Source organism: Schistosoma haematobium, chromosome 5 (genome assembly GCF_000699445.3).
Source record: "Schistosoma haematobium chromosome 5, whole genome shotgun sequence".
NCBI classification, from domain to species: domain Eukaryota; kingdom Metazoa; phylum Platyhelminthes; class Trematoda; order Strigeidida; family Schistosomatidae; genus Schistosoma; species Schistosoma haematobium.
In genome coordinates, this window is record NC_067200.1 from 8,665,455 (window position 1) to 8,685,220 (window position 19,766).

At 33.0% G+C, this 19,766-nt stretch overlaps 1 protein-coding gene across 1 annotated transcript in view; it reads left to right on the forward strand.

Annotated features, from left to right (window-relative positions):
- The first annotated feature begins 5,033 nt into the window (after window positions 1-5,033).
- The window catches only part of MS3_00000684 (uncharacterized protein), an 89,047-nt gene continuing 74,314 nt past the window's right edge, over window positions 5,034-19,766 (forward strand). Inside the window, exon 1 of the mRNA XM_051208359.1 lies at window positions 5,034-5,310. Coding sequence (XP_051064840.1) covers window positions 5,083-5,310 — 228 coding nt within the window. The 5' untranslated portion in view covers window positions 5,034-5,082. The remainder of the gene's footprint in view (window positions 5,311-19,766) is intronic.

Consider the following 19,766-nt stretch of genomic DNA (forward strand, 5'->3'; position numbering starts at 1 on the left):
TCAACAGCAAAAATGTTAGGTAGATGTGAGGTATTTAAACTTTTTGATATATTGTCCAGTTTATTTTGATCTTAACAGATTATTGTCGAGGTTTAAACTGTCATTATCTGTGTATTTGTTCTGATTACCTTACTATCTGGCCTGATTCTTGATTCAGGGTCGATTTTGATCGAACAATAAAATATAGGTATAAACATAAATAACATCAAAAATCATGTGTAAAAAGAAGACAATTCATATAAATATCCAGGTAATGACAGAGTAAATGTCAGTAGTAGCCGATCAGAACTAAGGTCCACAGTACAGTCTGTAATATATGGAGAAATTCGAATTCTTCATTATTATTGCTAAGCATTTTATGCAGAAGAAAAATGAAAGCTCAACGAATAAGCCGATCGTCTCAGAAAGAGGATATTCCACCAGAACCGCCCAACTAAGCTACAGATCTTCTCAACCATTTTAGAACGTTCTCTACTAGTTCACTGGATATCAGGGTATAAAAATTATCAAAACGTATAATGTGATATAGATTGAAAACGTCTGCAAGACGTCTAAAAGCAATTCAAAAGTACTTTGAGCAATACGTTTCCTTGTAAACTTTTGATAAGTTTCCAGAAATCAATTGGTTATTCTTTCTTAATTGAATGATCTTATTTGTCAGTAGTCAACATATTGTTTATCGAAGCTTCTAAAATCTCATAATAGCACTAATTCCAGTGAATATCTTTATTTAATGTAGATAGTTTAACTTTTGTAACACAAATCCTTCTACCGACTAAAAAGTTACTATCTCTACTTATCATTATACAGGGTATAACATTATGACATCTACAATAATAAATGTTAGATCTGATATTTGTTTTCATAGGTTGAAATCATGAGTCAATTGAAGCTAGACCACCATGGAAAACCTGGAAGCACTGGACGGCCGTTTCGTCCTAGTATTATCAGCATAGCATATCTGATGTTTGGCGACAATGTTTTTTATTCGGAAAAATTGAGTCCATAATAACTACTTCTGCATTACATACGTAACTATTCAGTTATTTATATCGTAATCAATCTCATGTTAGTCTACGATATCTACACTAATCAGGTGGTCATTAGTACTAGATGTCTTGTAATTTTTGAGATGATTATACTTATATAGCCTTCCGTTCGGAATTCATTGAATTACAAGATCTTACAAAAATATACGGAATTAAACTTATTTAGACCATAAACGTTTAGACTTAAAAGTCGGTAAAAGAATGATTGTAAGAGCATTTTAATCCTAATGTAAATGTTTAACCTAAGAAAGCACTTGGAGAACATATGGTCATATAAACCACAACCACAGAAATTCTTTGACATGTATGCTGAAACGAATGGTTGCATTTTAATACAGCACAATTGAAACCATTTTTCTCACACTTATACTTTAAAGGGAATGAAACTATTAGTATTATTGACAACAGATTTATTACTGTATTGAAAGTACTTATTCAGAGGTGGGGTTTATCACTTTGTGTGAAACGAAATGTTTCCTTAAACAATCAAAGATCTAAAACACCTCTATGCTCAGTATCTTGAATTATATGTGTTAATTTATATGTACGTGCTAACGCACATACACGTTTGTATTTCCTTGTACATTTCAAAGAAATTGAAATTAAATGATGTCCCAATCCCAAAACAGTACATCAAATCGACATCGTATTATTAACGTTCCAAAATCTTTGAAAATAAATAACAGACAACAAAAACCAATCTTTACCCCTAAATGCCCTGGTACGGCCGAGAGTGAGAAGAGTTCGCTCTCTCTCTCCAAATGCTCTCACATGGCCACGCGTATATAGCCTCTGCCAGGGAAGTCTTACTCACTGACTTCTCGCACCACGGGTGTTGTTTACGAAAGTGAGAGGACGAAAAACGAAGGTCCGGCGCATTAACCGGGTTGATGAACATGTAGAGTTTACCTAGGGACTTGGAAAACCCTGATTATAAACCAATGGTGTACATGGGCACCATTATCCTAAAGGAACAAAAGGTGTATGCACCAATTATCTGTCACCGGCTGTAATGGGACTGCATCTCCTTACGTTGCTCCATTGCCTTGTGTATCAGACCTTCAGGTCGAAGGCTCCGGATATGGCCCCCTAAGTAAACCACCTGCTTCGGTTTGGGTACCCGGGCAGTATCACATCCCTCACACATATCAAATGAGATTTGTGTGGCGCATATGTATTTGGTGCCTCCTTGTACCAATATCTATGTGTTAAAATAAAATAAAACCAATCTTTGCTAAATTAACTGTTATTTCACTTACCCTATTCTGATCCTTATGGAAACTGTGCAACTCTTCTATTTACGCTATGCATTCGGTTGTGTCTTGATGGCCCGCTAGTTATCACGTAATCTATTCGCCAATCAAAACACGACTTATTCGCTATTATACTATACTAAACCAATAACTTCCAACCGGTCTGATCAGCCTAGCGTCCTATTGGTCCGTTGCTCGCCTAGCCCGTCCAGCTGAGTCTGGAATGCCAACAACAGCCTCCACTAATTCAAATCATTTATTTCGGACATACTAGGTTTACATATCAACCAAACAGACCGCAACGCACCATAAAATAGGAAATAACATTTATACACAATAAAGCCAAAAAGTGACTGTGAACGTGGGAGACACTAATTAATAAACAGAGTATAATTTAAAAACAGTAAATCGTACAATAATAATCTATATGTCAAAATGAAGCTTATAATAAGGAAAATATAGATATGTACAACCTAGTTACTGAATAGTTATACAATAAGAATATATAGATAATATTAGTCCATTAATAGATCTCAGAAGTTACTGGTACTTTAAGCTTCACCAGTATATAACACATTCCATCTTATCAATTTTTGAATTCTCATCCCTGTAATGAGTTGTAGACCTGTCTTCAAATTATATTAATAATGCTTACGATTTCATTCATTTTAATCAAAATCAATGGTTACTGAATATAATGTTTTGGGTTTCAATCAGCTAGAGAGGATCCATTTATTTTGTGGATGATGTTTAAAATGCATCTTTTAGTGATCTTATTTTTTTAGTTTGTGGTTTGCATATATCCATATTGTTTGTTTTTTGATTATCGCATATGATTTTCTGTTTGTTGTTGATGTTTTAATAAAGTTTTTATGGATAGCCAATCTTTTGTAAAAATTGTCATTAGGCATCATTTATTTAAATTGGTATCACAAATCGATCAATGTCTGACCACCATTGAAAACCCGGGAGCATTGGCTGGTCATTTCGTCCTAGTATGAAACTCTTCAGAAGTATCCATCTACTGTCTCAAATACAACACTGAAACTCAGGACTTACCGGTCCCGCGCTCGAACGCTTGACCTTTAAACTACTGTGCCCGTATCCAAAATTGTTAATTTCCAACTTTAAACGATCCACGACATTACATCTTTTATTGTTTTTCCGTATGACAGAGGTAATGCATTGTATTGTTGAATTTATGAATAAAATTTTTATGGAATGTAATCTCTATGACTTGACCATAAGGGTAGAATTGTCTCTAGTTTGTCATGTTGATTCAAATAATTTATAACTCGACAGTAGAATACTGAGCAAATCTAACCAATGAATATCACAAAAAAAGAAACATTTGTCTTGGATCTCATTACTAAACATCATCCTTTAAGTAAAAAATCATTCATTTATAGGAAAAAAATATCTTTAAATCTTCTTAAATATTTCCTATTCAATCACTTATTCTATGCACACAGTTGAAGAATTCTATACTAGGACGAAATACCTGTCTAATGGTGGAGAAGATTTGTAGCTCAGGTGGATGATTTTGATGGAGTTTTGTTCTCTGAGCTGAATGGTTTGGCTGTGGAGCTTCCATCGTTCTTCTGAACGGCATCATCAGCACAAACTTCAGATAGAAGTGAAGTGTTCGAATTTCTTCATATGCGTTTCACAGCTTGTTCTGTGCACCTCGATGTTGATTGGTTCTTATTGACCTTAAATTTGTCATTGTTTACTTCTTTGTTTTGGTTGATATCAAAAAATACCAACCGCACCCAGCATCAGAACCTAAGTCAAGCACAAAAGTCAACAAAAGAGTTGCCTTATCATACATAAAAGGAATATCAGAAACCGCAACGAGACTGCTGAAAACCTTCGGGATAGGTGTGGCACACAAACCGAATACTTCATTTCTATCTGAAGTTTGTGCTGATGATGTCATTCAGAAGAACGATGAAAGCTCCACGACCAAACCATCCAGCTCAGAGAACAAAACTCCATCGTAACCGTCTAATGCTTCCAACTTCTCCATGATGATCCAGTTTCAATGAACTCATAAATTCAACTATTACATTAATATTTTCACTAACTTTTCACTTTTACAACAACGTTTCTTTTTGTTTACCTTTCTTGAAAGTGTTTTTCTCTTCTCCTTTCATATTCATTTCATTGTCTATTTCATTCTTAATCATTATTTCAATCTATTTTTATACTCATATCACAAAATTCTCTAAATTATTCGTCTAATAAAGTTGAGCATTTGATTTAGCATTTTATTGCCAAGTTTTTCTTCTCTTTTTTTTCCTTTTTTTCTAACGAAAAAGGTGTTTTACAAAGGAAACTTTTGAAACTTTTGAAGATTGAATTCCTTGTATAAAAAAATATTTTTTTGTTGAAAAGAAAAGTTTCATTGTTTTATTTTACCTGTTACGTTAACTTTTCTAAAAAAGATTAAAAAAAATCCCGAAATGTTTGTTACATGTCTTAGTTACAAATTATTACTCAAAATATGATTGGTTTATTCTATTTGAGATTTGATTGGTTCATCTATTGATGGGAAATATTTGTATATATGTATATATTACTATTTCATATAGACGTTGTGAGTAGTATAACATTGATGAATAATATAATAGTGTAAATTTAACTCTAAGAAATCATTGTATATAAATAGTATATGTGTTTTGATACTATTCTGAATAGTCATATTCACATATATACTTGAATGGAAATCGTCCGAATATTTTTGATCAAAATATTTACAATCTACATATTGATTCTTAATGAATGCATCACATGTAGATAATAATAATCATCATCACATTAGTAACACTAATTATACTACTAGTCATAGTAATAACATCAGTAATATTGGATGTAATAAACAAATTTCTATAGATTTTCCAACAAATCCAATTACTAAATATTTTAGTATTGAGAAACAAACAGCAAGTTGTGGACCAGAATTAGTTTGGAAAGTATATGATGCTGTACGACGTCAAGATCAAAAGGTAAGTAGTATCATAATAATGAATTTCGTTTATATACTTGTAATTTTTTAAAGAAAGATAGTTTTTTTCTAACAGTTGAATTCCGGATCAGTGGCGTATAATCTATGTTGTGCAAGATCATGGATCGATTGAATTTAGTCATTAACACTATTAAGTGTTGTCTCAGTGGTATAGAGATTCAATGTCCTCGTGAGAGACTGAAGATCCCGGGTTCGAGTCCTACCTGCTGGATTGTAACATACATTGCTGAGTCACATACTAGAACGAAACGGCCATCCAGTTGTTCTTGGTTTTCAATAGTGGTCTAGCTTAATTAAACTAACAAATTCAATTATTAAAATGATTACAATCTCCACATATCTCCATCCTCAAAATATTTTTCTATAATTTATGAAGTAATACTGAGTTTATACATGTAAACCATGTAAACTCAATAATTCAAAGGGTGAAACACTTGTTGAGTAACTAAAAGTTCTACAAGTTCAATTCTTGGTGATAAAGTAGTAGTGCATTACCATAATGAAAATATCATTTCCATTTATAATTAAAGAAGAAGAAAATTGATTTATTTCTATACATTTAAAAAAGAGATCATGAACCGATTGATGCTAGATCACTATTGAAAAAGCACTGGACGGCCGTTTCATCCTATTGTGGGACTTCCCAGCAGTGCGCATCCACGGCTCAGTGGTCCAGTAGGTTAAGCGTTCGCGCGTGAGACCAAAGGCCCTGGGTTCGTATCCGGCCAGCGGGATCGTGGACGCGCACTGCTGAGGAGTTCCACAATAGGACGAAACGGCTGTCCAGTGCTTCCAGATTTACAACGGTGGTCTAACATCAATCGGTTTATGATCTCAATAAAAAAAACTTAACAACCTCCACAACCACTAAACTGATAATTTAAAAAGGAGTTTGTTTGACCAGTTTCTAGAATAAGGATTAAATTCGTTGTTGAATGTTCCCCCACCACCACCAAAAAAAGAAAAGTAAATAAAAAAAGTGAAAAAACCATTTGATTTATCTGACATTTACGTGAAGTCGAATTTTGTCTTATTTGTTTACCTCTTCATTTGTATACGTTAGTTTCTCTTTGTGATTTTCACTAAAATCAAGACATTTCTGTTTTTGTTGATACATACGAATCTTTTTTTGAAATATGAAAAAACTATTATTTACTATAATTTTTTAGTTGTCATAATCGATACTACTAATGTCACTACTAATTTTAAATAAACAACTAAACAAACATGTTGAATAGATTTTGACCATAATGCCTCAGTTATGTATGATTATCCAGAAGGTAAATATTATTATTATAATGGACAAAGAATTATATAATTTAATGGTTGAGTTCATGAGTCAATTGAAGTTAGACCACCAAGAAAATTTAGAAGCATTCAACGGTTGTGCTCAGCCACGATCTCGCCCCTCAGGGTTCGAACCCAAGGATCTACCAGTCTCTCGCGCAATCGCTTAAGTTCTAGACCATTAAGATGATCGGCATCCAGCGATGTTAATATCTAACTTCAACCCATCCACGAAATTGGATTATATATATTCATTTACCTAAGTTAATATCAGTAATACAGCTAGATGATTAGTGATTAGTACCTATTCAATCTGAATTTTTCAATTATAGCATTTTAATTGTTGAACAATTCCTATCTCAATACACCAATATATGAACGAGAAAATATTCTTTCCAATAAATGCTTATTATCATTTAAAAGTATCAATTAAGTTGAATGTTCTACATAGAATATTCAAGTTAATTGACTTCATGTTTCATAAGAGAATGAATAACACAAAGATTGAGGTTATTATGACATTTAATGATACACAGATTTAAAGCAATTAGTTCCTTTGATCAATTTTGATAATGTCATAAGAAGACGAAGATTCACAGAACTATGTGATGATATATTAGCACAATACAAAGTCTAACAAGCTGATCACACATGTATGTGTATTCAAAGCTTCAATTGACTCATGATCACAACTATTAAAATTAATATAATATTCACAAACATCTTCTGATACTGATCAACATGTGCTCACTAGTGACTGGTTTCAAGAGGTATTTCCTGGAGTTCTGATGAGAAGCAGTGACCAATGGAGTTCAATCGGGTCATTTGTGAGATAGTAACTCAATGTTGATAATTGTGGATTTGTCGCTCAATTTCATGGATTGGTTGAAGTTAAACACTAACACCGTTGGATGCCGGCGGGCTCAGTGATCTAGAGGTGAAGCGTTCACGCTCGAGATCGATAAGTCCTGGGTTCAAAACTCACAAGGTGGGATCGGGGATGCGCACTGTTGAGGAGTCCCACAATCGAACGAATCAGCCGTCAAGTGCTTCCAGGTATTCTATGGTGGTCAATTATCAACTGACTCATGATCTCAACTATTGAAAAAATGAATTGTATTCATCATTGATTTTAATATAATATTATTTGTGATCTAAATGTGTCTAGGTATTTATCATTTTTTCCTTTTTACACCATCACGGTTTTACCCTTGTGATTTATTGCATGAGAATTTACGAGGACACTCTAAAATGTTCACAAACTCAGAATAAATTACTTATCAGCTGACTATCGATCTTCTCATCGAATCATAAACGAGTAAGATTCATTAACTCTACACGTGGATGAAGCTACATCTATTGACTCTTTGAAGAGAGAGTTGGATCAGCTGAGAAACCATCGTTGTCAGGATTAACACAGTCCATCTAGAATTCTGTCCCTTTCAAACTGAAATTGAGACCAAATAAATAATTATTCACACGGTTCATTTCAGTTTCATGACTCGTATGAAATTTCTACTTATCCCTGCACCTTTTATATTGATACAGTTTAAAGAAGAAAGTCGATAAGTCCACTTGGTATTGTTTGCTTGAATCTTCTTTTGATGTTTAAGATTGCAATTGATCAGTCTCTTATGGGCATATGTGCATCCTGTTCAGATTGCATCGACATTGCCTTAAGTCACAAACATTGTAAGCAAAGATGGATGGTGAATGTTTGCTTGAATCTTCCCAAGTAAACAATACCAAGTGAACTTAAACTCCACCGCTTTACACAAGAAAATGGATATAAAGACTCAGTAGTTAAGTGGATAAAGCGATAGCAGCGATGGAAGTGAACGGTTCGAGTCTCGGAGTGAACATCGTGGATTCCACTGCTAGCCCCCATCCAACTTTGAGTCAGTAAATTGACCATAAACACACTGCTTATCTTCAGTTATTAAGTAGTAAGTTTTGACTAATATTCTTGTGTTATAGATACATAGATTATAGGTATTCAGTAGGAAATAAACACTGGTGTCGAAATAAATACATAAAAACATACCTGTCGGAAGTGAAACACTTTTTATTAATGGTGTTGGATGATCATTGAACTATGTCCAAATTTGACTGAAGTTGGAAATGGACCAGTGGACGTCTACTTAAATGTCTTGATGTTAGCACGGTCGCGAGTGATTACTGGTGAAGATTTCGATACTAGGACGAAACTATGCGTCCTGGTTTTGAATGATACTTCATCTGAGGTCAGTCTGTGACAAATACAGACCACAAAAATCATTAACTCGCTTGTATTATATAAGAAGTGAAAAAGTCGATAAAAAACAAATTACGTATAAGTCAGTAGTTCTTATTTTACCTAGCTATGGAACTTCAACTGTTACGAAACATAATTTGGAAATTATCTCGGTGAAATTCCAACAACTGAATTATCACTGATGATTCGAAATTGCTGGATAACTGGTTTGTCTTGGTGCTGAACATTTTAATAATATTGAAACCCCTACCGGACGAAATAGAAGAGCTTGTGTTTTCATGATGAACACCGTAAATATGAAGTTACCGATTTGATTCACATAACTTTAGTGTAGAGGCATTTGTGGAGACATTAAAATTGTCCTATTTTAAAGCACGAGCTAATCTTACCAAGACCATCGTTAAAATTCTAGTTGCAGTGTATGCTCGATTCGTTCTACTATGGGACGTTCCAGTGAAGTGCACTCACGACCTTACCTGGGCGTCGGATTCAAGATTATGGAATCCCTACAGTCTTCACAAATACCTTTATGCTGATATTAACCATGTGCTAACTGAATATTAACTTCGAGGTGCAACTCCTGGGGTTCTGAAGTAAAGTTTTAGCAGTGGTGTTCTACCATGTCTGATATCGCACGGTTATTGACTTCAAGCAATTAGTGGGGGTTGTACAACATCGTGAACTGATTAAAGTTAGACAAAAACCACATTGGATGCGGCCTTGGTGGTCTAGAAATTAAAAGTCTTCTCTCAAGACTGAAGATTCTGGGTTCCATGTTTTGTGGTAGGGTTGTGGATGCACATTGTTAATGAGTCACACACTAAGATGAAATGGTCATCCAGTGTGGTGTGTCTGCGGAAATAAAGAAATTTTCTTGTTTAGTTATTCGGCTACATGAGATCTGTTCGTAAGGTAGGAGAACAGTTGTATTTTATTTAGTCAGAGTATCAATTAGTTTGCCCTAGACTAAGCCCATGATGTGTTGGATAATAATTAACATTATAAATCTAAATTGTATTGATGTAAAAAACACACATAAATGATTTAAAGATGATCTGGATAAAGTGAATAATATTCCAATTTAGATCAATAACCGATCAATGTTAGACCATCAGTGAAAACCTGGAAGCCATGGGTGGACGTTTTGTCTTACTAAGGGATTTATCATCAGTGCGTTATTTAGTGTTAATTATCATTAGTAGCATTATTTAGTAAATGAATGGATTAGATTATGTAAATATTGAAAAAAGGGGATTGGTATAAAATAAGAGTTAAGTAAACATGAAGAGAATATTTCAGCTATGGAGCAATTTAAAAGGGATGGAAATGTTGAGTAAAAGATATTGATTTGAATTAAATTACTCGTGAAAACCAGGTAGTACTAGTTAGTTACTTCCTCATGATAAAGAAAGTCCTCATGAGTGAGTATTCATAATAGGCAATAAAAAGCAGGACTTCATGTCGCGGGCGCCAAAGCTTAACCTTCAAACCATTGAGCCCAGATCAATTTTTGCTTAAAACTATAAAAATTCTATAATGTTCATAAATACTATGTACTGACAAAAGACACTGATAAAAGAAAGTGTGATATGTAATTTATTAACCATTATGGTGTGAGTTATTTTGATGTCTAAATGGTGTACTTTGATAAAGTTTTGTTGTCTAAGTTCAAAGGAACAAAACTCTATCAAAACTATCCATCTGAGCTATAAATCTTCTCCACCATTTCAAATGGTGCACTTATCAGCTGGATCTACGTGACACCTAGAGTAGATGGTTGTATTGAGTCTTTTGCTTCAAATGATCCATGCGTTGATTTTGAAGCCAGTGAAGCCAGATAATAAGTAACGTATTCAATGGGTACAATAACAATTTAAACGTATACTAACAACAGCATTCAACAGAAAAGAATGAAGTGACCGATGTGTATATCTTTTGTTTGATCAGTTAATATAATTCGAATGATCGTAAACTGTTTCTTTCTTATTAAATCTAATTTGTTGAAACCAATTGACCCCATTTACTTTTAGTTAGTTTGCTTAAATGTTTATAATTTTGTATTTTGAAAACTGTTTGCCTAATGTAATTGCCTTAATCAAATAATTTCTTGATGAAGTTAGTATTTGAAGTTGCCTAAGATATGTCAGCTCATTTGACTTGAAATCTGTTAAGATAAATTGATTCAACAGATCATGCGTATAATTTGGATCGTTGATAGGAAGTGACACTAGTATGTGTGTGTGTGTTTGGGGTATGTGCTAAGTGAATTGATGTACTGGACAAACTTTGTGTATGACTGAAAGTTAATAATTTATCATATCAACATAATTAACGGGATTATAAAATGATACATTTACTTGACAGATTTTCTTTAATCTATTCAGATAAGAAAAAATCTATGTCTGAGAATAATATGAAGATGGTACAAATGGTGGAGAAGATTTGTAGCTCAGGTGGATGATTTTGATGGAGTTTTGTTCTCTGAGCTCTACGACCAAACCATCCAGCTCAGAGAACAAAACTCCATCAAAAAGATGGTACAAATGAATGAAGGTGATAAATACATGAACACTATGATGTTGGTTTTGTGATACCTGCCGTATGTAGCAATGATTCATCAAAATATAGTAATCTAAGCGTTATTAGTGGGAATAAGTTTTTAGTAAACTAAACTATAGAAACGTGTATTAAGTTGTTGCAGTTAGTGAACAGGAAATTCTACTTCAGTTTGGTTTCATGCTAGACGGAAATCCTCAGAAAGATATCTATTTACAATCTTCAAGAAACCACTGTTCTCTAGTGAAACTGAACTACAGTTAAACACCATCCATCTGTGCTTTAATTGATTGTGACTTTATGACAATGTCGAGGGGATCCTCAGAGAATGTACATATGAGGAGAAGAGAGAGGCCGATTGTAGTCCTAAACGTTAATGAAAAGATTCAAACAACGAATATATGTGAATCAAACTTCACCCAATCGCACAAGCTTGTAGTAAAGTGTGGACAATTTCTAAATGGATAATATGATGCAGTTGCAGAGCAAGTGGTACTGAGTTCGAGTCCCGGAGTGAACACTAATTCTTAGATGCACATGCTTCCAGTTGACAAGTCCCAAATAGAACGAGACGCTCGTCTTGGATTCCACTACTAGCCACCATTCATTTCAACTTAAAAATCTGTTACATATTTTATTTATGTTCAGGTTGATGATATATAATGGAACTTGATGAGAAAATCTGTAGTGTTTACAAAAAGTAGTGAGATATTATTTTCAATAATTAGCTAGCCATACCAAGAGGTTTGAAGGTTTAAAGTGTATGGTTTATATAAGACTATCAACATTCTTCTCTTAAGGACAATTGTTAGTAGTAAACTTTGTTTTCTTTAAAATTAAGCAAACTATGCAAGTAGAATAAAGGTGAACAGACTTTCTAGGTTATTTTTTCTGAATTCATCAATGAATATCATGTTTACAGGGCTCTTTATATAAACTTTAAGATCTAGATTTCTTATGGAATAATTTTGAACAAATATTCTAAATACCATAGAAAATAAAGTATTGCTTTAAATAATCTACTTATAATAGTTGAATTCATGAGTTCATTGAAGCTAGACCACAATGGAAAACTTGGAAGCGTTGAATGACCGTTTCGTCCTGAGACTGATGAGTAGTGAGCATCCACGATCTCGCATGCGGGATTCGAACCCAGGACCTTAGATCTCTCACGTGAACGCTTAACCTCTAGGCCACTATGTTAAGAATTACTGATATTATTGTGCGAGATCGTGGATGGGCACTGACGAGTAACCCCATACTAGGATTAAATGAATGTCCAGTGCTTCCACGTTTTCGATGGTGGTCTAACATCAATCATTTCATGATCTCAATCAAAAACGTAACAATCTCCACAATCCCATATTGGCAAAAATTATTGTTAAAGAACTATTTGAGTTAAGTGAGTAAAATTGTAATCAGTGTCAGTACTCAAGATGTTTCCTGTCATATTCTTGGAGTTATACAAGAGCTTCAAAGCTCTATATAGCCTTAACATTTGTAGTTTTGAGATAGGAAAACAAATAACCAAAACTAGGTTTAATTGAATCTGTCTTAAAATTAGATTAAAAATAAACTATGCATTCAGTGTTACAAGCAAAAATAGAGCGTGGCTAGCAGTGGAACCCAGGACATGTGTTTCGTCCCATTTGATACTCGTCAGCTGAAGGTGTCTGTATCTCAGAGTTGATGTTCAATCCACAACTCGAACTCAGTACCGTTCACTTCAAATGCCATCGTGTTATCCCCTTAACTACTGAGTCCTGATAATCACTTGTTTGTGTATTGGGGTGAAGTTTAAATTCACTTGGTACTATTTATTTAAATCTTCCCATCGATATACCTTTATCTCAGAGTTAATGTTCACTCAACGGGAAGATTCATGTAAACAATACCAAGTGACGTTATATTCAATGACCATCATAAATTATACTTCATTCAGTAATATAGAAATACTAGACTTATAAATATCATTTGACATTTAAGATAACAAACTTTATAAAATAATAAGAGAATGATCAATTGCAATCTTAATCATCATTGGGAAGATTCAAGTAAACAAAATCAAGTTAATCTAAAACTTCACCTCATTGCACAAGAAACTGGTTATCACGACTCAATAGCTAAGTAGATAACTTGATGCCGTATAAAGCAAACAGTACTGAGTTCGAGTCTCAGAGTGAACGTCAACACTGAGACGCAGGCTTATCCAGGTGATATGTCCCAAATATGACAAATCGAGCATCCCCTATTCCACTGCTAACCACTATCCATCTTTGCTCACAATGCTTGTGAATTAAGGCAATATCGAAACAATCCGCACACGATGCATATATGCCAGTAAGAGAATGATCAATTGCAATCTTAATCATCATTGGGAAGATTCAAGTAAACAAAATCAAGTTAATCTAAAACCTCACCTCATTGCACAAGAAACTGGTTATCATGACTCAATAGCTAAGTAGATAACTTGATGCCGTATAAAGCAAACAGTACTGGGTTCGAGTCTCAGAATGAATATCAACACTGAGATGCGGGCATATCCAGCTAACGAGTCCCAAATATAACAAAACACGTATCCTGTATTCCACTATTATCCACTATACAAAATATTAGTTGTGTTTTTTTTAATTTCAATTTTACTCAAGCGAATATTGAATAAAATTATAACAAATAGTTATTATTGTCTATAATATAAGTCCGTTTCATATGTTGGTCTATTTATTTCTATAAAACAAAAACAAAGAAAAAAAACGACTTCTTTTTAGTAGAAGAAAAACAAGACGAGTTTTTCACAACAACAACACTGACGACGACAACGACAACGACAACAACAACAGAAAGAAAAAGAAAAAAATAATAATACATTTTAACTTGCATTCACAATTCAATGATTATAATACTGATTGTATTTTATAGATTCATTGTAAGTTAGATTATTCAATGTTCTATTGAAATTCATTCGAGTATAAAATATTGAAATGAAGAGAGAAAAAGAACAATCTGTTAAAACAATTGGACAGTTTTTTTTGTTTTATTTTAAATTCATGCGGACATTTCAAATCATTATGGTTAACTTGGTAAATTGATTTAGTTGGTTTGTTTGTTTTTCATTACAGTTTCATTACAGATTATCAGGAACTATTGAATGATTAAAAGAGATGATTGAATAATAGTAGAACAGTGTTATTTCTAAATGACTGGTTAATGTGTAGAGATATATAACATAATTGATAGTTGTTTAGTGTTGATCAATTTGTAATGTGGTTATTAGTTTAAGTAACTATTCAGTAACATTTAAAGTTTTGAAGCTGAATAATAAGATTTACAAGTTTAGAAAAGATCTTTCGAGCCTTGAAATCTAGTACTCATTAATACATAGAGTGTGTTTATCGAGTTTCCTGATAACGACATTAAACTGCCTAATACCTTAACATGATGCATTCAATATTGATTCAGTTAAAATAGTATGGATATATTGTGAATTCGTTAAAAGAAATTGGTCTATACTAGATAACTGGATACTTATGAAATTGGTCACTAATCAGTGATCATTCACTTATATTTTATTTTGGTTGTATAAATCGACTGACATTCCACTGATAAATTATTCTGTCTTTTCATATCCATTTATTAGGGACATTAAATGAATGAACTCAAGTTTATAAGTAGATAATAGTCAATCATACCGACTTTTGCAAATGACTACTCAGCTAGGATCTATCATAATGAAATTAACTTAAGTTTGTAAATATCCACTGGAGCTATGTATCATCTGTCACGAAGTTGAAGGTTCATAGTCTATATGAAACGTATTTAAACAAAATGTATAATATTTATATTAATTTTTTTTATTAACTCACGGACAAAACGATAATCTAATGAAAGAAACTTGTCAAGACTAAAATTTATGCACGAACCAATCAGATACAAAATAATAGGTTTTGGATGTAGGCACAAAATTCATTTATCGATTTGGTTAAATAGCGTTTTAACATTTAAGCTGTTGTCCTTACCTTAATCGTCAACTGTAAAGCATAATCTTAATTCCTCACATTGGTTTAGTTCTAGTTAACAGTTGAATATTTTGAAAGTCACTTTAGCATTGCTCAGAGATCGTCTATAAATTCTAGTCTTACCAGAAACTTGATACAATTTTGGCTGATATTTATTTAAGATTTAATGAAATCATTATAATGATCTAATTCAGTCACGAAAACCAAAATAATCCAAATTAATATGATCATGAAATGTGATAAAACTGGATCTTTATTGTATTTCATTGTTAAATGCAAACTAATTCATTTCTGTATTGATATATGTTAGATAATAAACATACTGGATTGCTCTATCCTACTTATATAGCATAAATGAGAATCTATAATACAATTTATATATTACTGAAATAGATTAAATACATATATGATAACATCTTAAATATTACATATGAACAAGATATATATTTGGCAATAAATATAATGATCATATATATTATTACTTTGTAATATTATAGAAGTATATTCAGAGAACTGATAAGAAGATTGACATATAATAAGATAAATCAGTAATAACCTGGTTTTAACATTCAACAAACAGTATATACTGATCTTAATGTGTTTAATGTTTATCATACAATGAAGTTGGATTTGTAAAGTTGGTAAATGCGTACCCATTGAAATGATAGCAGTATATGTGGGTAATTTTTGCGCTTCGTGAAGATGCGTAATTTAATTGCTGAAAGTTTATTGTTGTTTTGAAAGATATTGTGAGTGCTTACTTTATCATTAACTCCTAATTGCAGTTAAAACGACAATATAAGCTGTGTAGTTTCGAATATCCACCTCAAGGAACTGAACAATATCGGAATTGTACCCCAATATTTTGAATATACTAGGTTGAGAACAAGGCCTCAATATCTTATATCTGTATTATATAACAACAGGATAGATTTAATAAAAAGATGTTGATATACAAACAAAACAAATCGAGTTAATTACTCTAATTTGTTATGAAATATGGTCATTTATAATGAGACTATCTAAATTAGCTGAAAGGTTAAAATACATGAACTGTTAAATTAGTCGAAAGATATCTCGGGACAATTGTAATTTGAAGTAGTTAAATATCGTATTTGAATAGTTGAATTTATGTGTCAATGTAAGCCAGACCACTATTGATAACCTAGAAGCACTTGATGATAGTTTCGCTCTATTATGGAACTCCTCAGCAGTGTGCAACCATGATCCCTCACATAACACTCGAACCCAGGACCTTCAGTTTCGCGAGTAGACGCTTAACGTCTAGACGACTGAGCCGGCATACGACGGTGTGAATGTCTAACTACAATCAATCTATGATCTTATGCAACTTTTCATCCATTGTCTGGGGTAGATATCTGTCTCTGCCTGACACGGATTAGACTCCACTGGTCACAGCTTCTCACTAGAATTCGAGGAAATCCATCTTGAAGCCAGTCATTAGTAAGGACACGATGATTATGATTAGAACGGAGGTTTGTAGAGATCGTAGTAATTTTAATAGTTGAATTCATGGGTCAATGTAAGCTGAGAAGTTCTATACTAAAACGAAATGACCATCAAGTGCTTCCACGTTTTTCATGATGATCTAATTTACATCGACTCATGAATTCAACTATTAAAGCTAATTTTAATCTCCACAAATCCTTATTCTAAATATCATATTCGTCAAAAAAATGTCAACTAATACTTCAATATTTCACCTAGATAATCTGATTCGAATTTCTTCAGAAAAACAATTAAGCATCAAAATTTCAGAGAAAAACTCCATGTAGATATTTCTCATTTAAGTCCAAATGTTAAATCTCAGGATTTGTTCAAGTGTGAATATGAATTTAAGTTATTTGCAGTGTGAGAAGAAGTGTATGTCTATATTTTGACATCTGATGGGAATAACCATTACTCTAGGTAACAATTAGAAATCAAATCAGTCAATCTGATAGATAGAAGTATTGACCAGTGGAATTCAACCGGGTCTGTTGTGAGATGGTGGAACAATGGTGGATTTGTCCCTCAGTTTTCTGGATTAGTTGAAGTCAGAAATTAACATGCCGGCTCAGTGGTCTAGAGGTCAAGTGTTCATGCACGAGACTGATAGGTCCTCAGTTGGAATCTCTCAAGGCGGTATCGGGGATGTGTACTGTTGAGGAGTCCCATACTAGGACGAAGCGGCCATCCAGTGCTTTTAGGTTTTCCATTGCGGTTTATTATATAGTGACTCATGATATAAACTATTAAAATTATTATAATTTCCACAAAAACCACTTCTGATATTAATCTAAAAGATAACCACAAATCAAAAGTATCACATCATTTCAAGATTTAAAATATCAACTGTTTCTCCAAAGAAACAAAGGTAGAATACTATGAGAAACATTTAACCATTGCATGACGATTTCATTACATAATGAACTAACTGAAGTTGGAATCAACTATCTTATATTTTATGGTTTTTAGTTAATGTTTAGTTAAAATTTGTCCTTAATGTAAACTAAAAATCCGTGTTGCTTGTCGTTTAAATGCTACTTGTTATATCTGGTCGTCGCTGATTGTTGTGTCGGAAACGCTTATCATTTATATTCGAAACGAGGGACCTCTACAATTCCCACGACGCGAAAGTAGGAACACAAGACTGGTATAAGTGAAAATTTATTAACCCTAAAGCGCGACGACGACCAGATATAACAAGTAGCATTCAAACGACAAGACATATCAGTGGCGACGGGGATGAGATTCGAACCTACGGGAGGAAACCCCGACGGATTAGCAATCCAATTAAATCCACTTTCATGCTTAAGTTTATGATTCATAATGAATCATGAAACTGGAATATTTCATTTTCAATACCATTTCGGTATTTGCTAATCCAATGTGTTCATCAACTGGTAGTTGATATCTGAAATTAAATTGTACATGTAAATAAATCAGTATATTGAACCATCTCATCTCAAACGCAGTCAATATTAACGACATAGGTTAATCAAAATGTAGACCTAGATGTCAATTATGGGATGATTGAAATCCTTATCGATCATCGCCATCATTTATTTACCATTAGAATGGCATGTTTTACAACATAACTCGAAGAAGCATAGTTATATCGTTCTACTTAGTTGAATATATAACGCCAATATAATTGTCAGCACTATATTGTTTGTGAGCTTCAAAATATTTCCATTGAAAATTTGTTTCCCTGTAATACAATACAAATGTTTGACTCAATTTCGAACAATCAGTTTACTTGAATTACATATCACCTTTTCTCTATTTCCATTATGGTATTTACAATTCCTGATTAGGAATTATTAAAAATTAGTTTTTTTAAACTTGCAACCATCCGTTGTTCTAAACTAGACTATCAATGAAAACCTGAAAACATTGGATGATCGTTTCGTCATTGTATTGGAATCTTTGGAAGGAACTTTGGTCTTGTACGTGAACATTTAATCTTTAGACCATTGAGACTAGCTTCAATTTGTAACTCATGAAGTTCTAGTGAGAAACTGTAATCAATCCACTACAATCAATGTCCGATCTCAGATAAATAACCAACTCAGTCAATAGATGAATTATTGCACATTATCATAGATTCATTCATGCTAGACATTAACACCGTTATACGCTAACTCAATGGTCTGGAGTTTAAGAATTCTCATGCGATACCGAATATCCTGAATTGGAATGTGTTCTGTTGTACTGTAAGCGCACACTGATGATGTATCCCATACTAGAACGAAATAACCGTGTAATACTTTTAGGTTTTCATATATGGTCAACCCATGATTTCGACCGTGAAATTACTACCATTTCCATAAATCCTCTTACTGATAAAAATCTACTTTTCAACCGTAAAACAGTTAGACGAAGCATAATCCAACCAGATGTGTGTTTTGTTTCTTTCATGGTTGTGATGAAAAATTATTTTTATGTTTAGATAAAGTCGACTTTTTTAGAAAAAAAGTAACGACAACTATGAAGATTGATATACATTGATATACATGTTTCTTCATGCATGAAGTTAAGTATAATCTGTATTTGGTTCCTATTAAAGTGTTTTTGGCCAATATGAAAACGAAAAAAAAACATATTTTTTTTAAAGTTGAGTTTTATAGTTATTCAGCTTATCTATATATATATCACTAATCCTACAATTGTTTTTTAAAACAATTTATATCAGCTACAGTGTAGTCAAGACATTCATATGACCCATCATATGACAAATGTCACACTTCTACAAAATGTGAATTATCTAGCAAAAAGCTTAATAGTAACCTCTTAGATAGTAAGACTGAATAGCTCAAG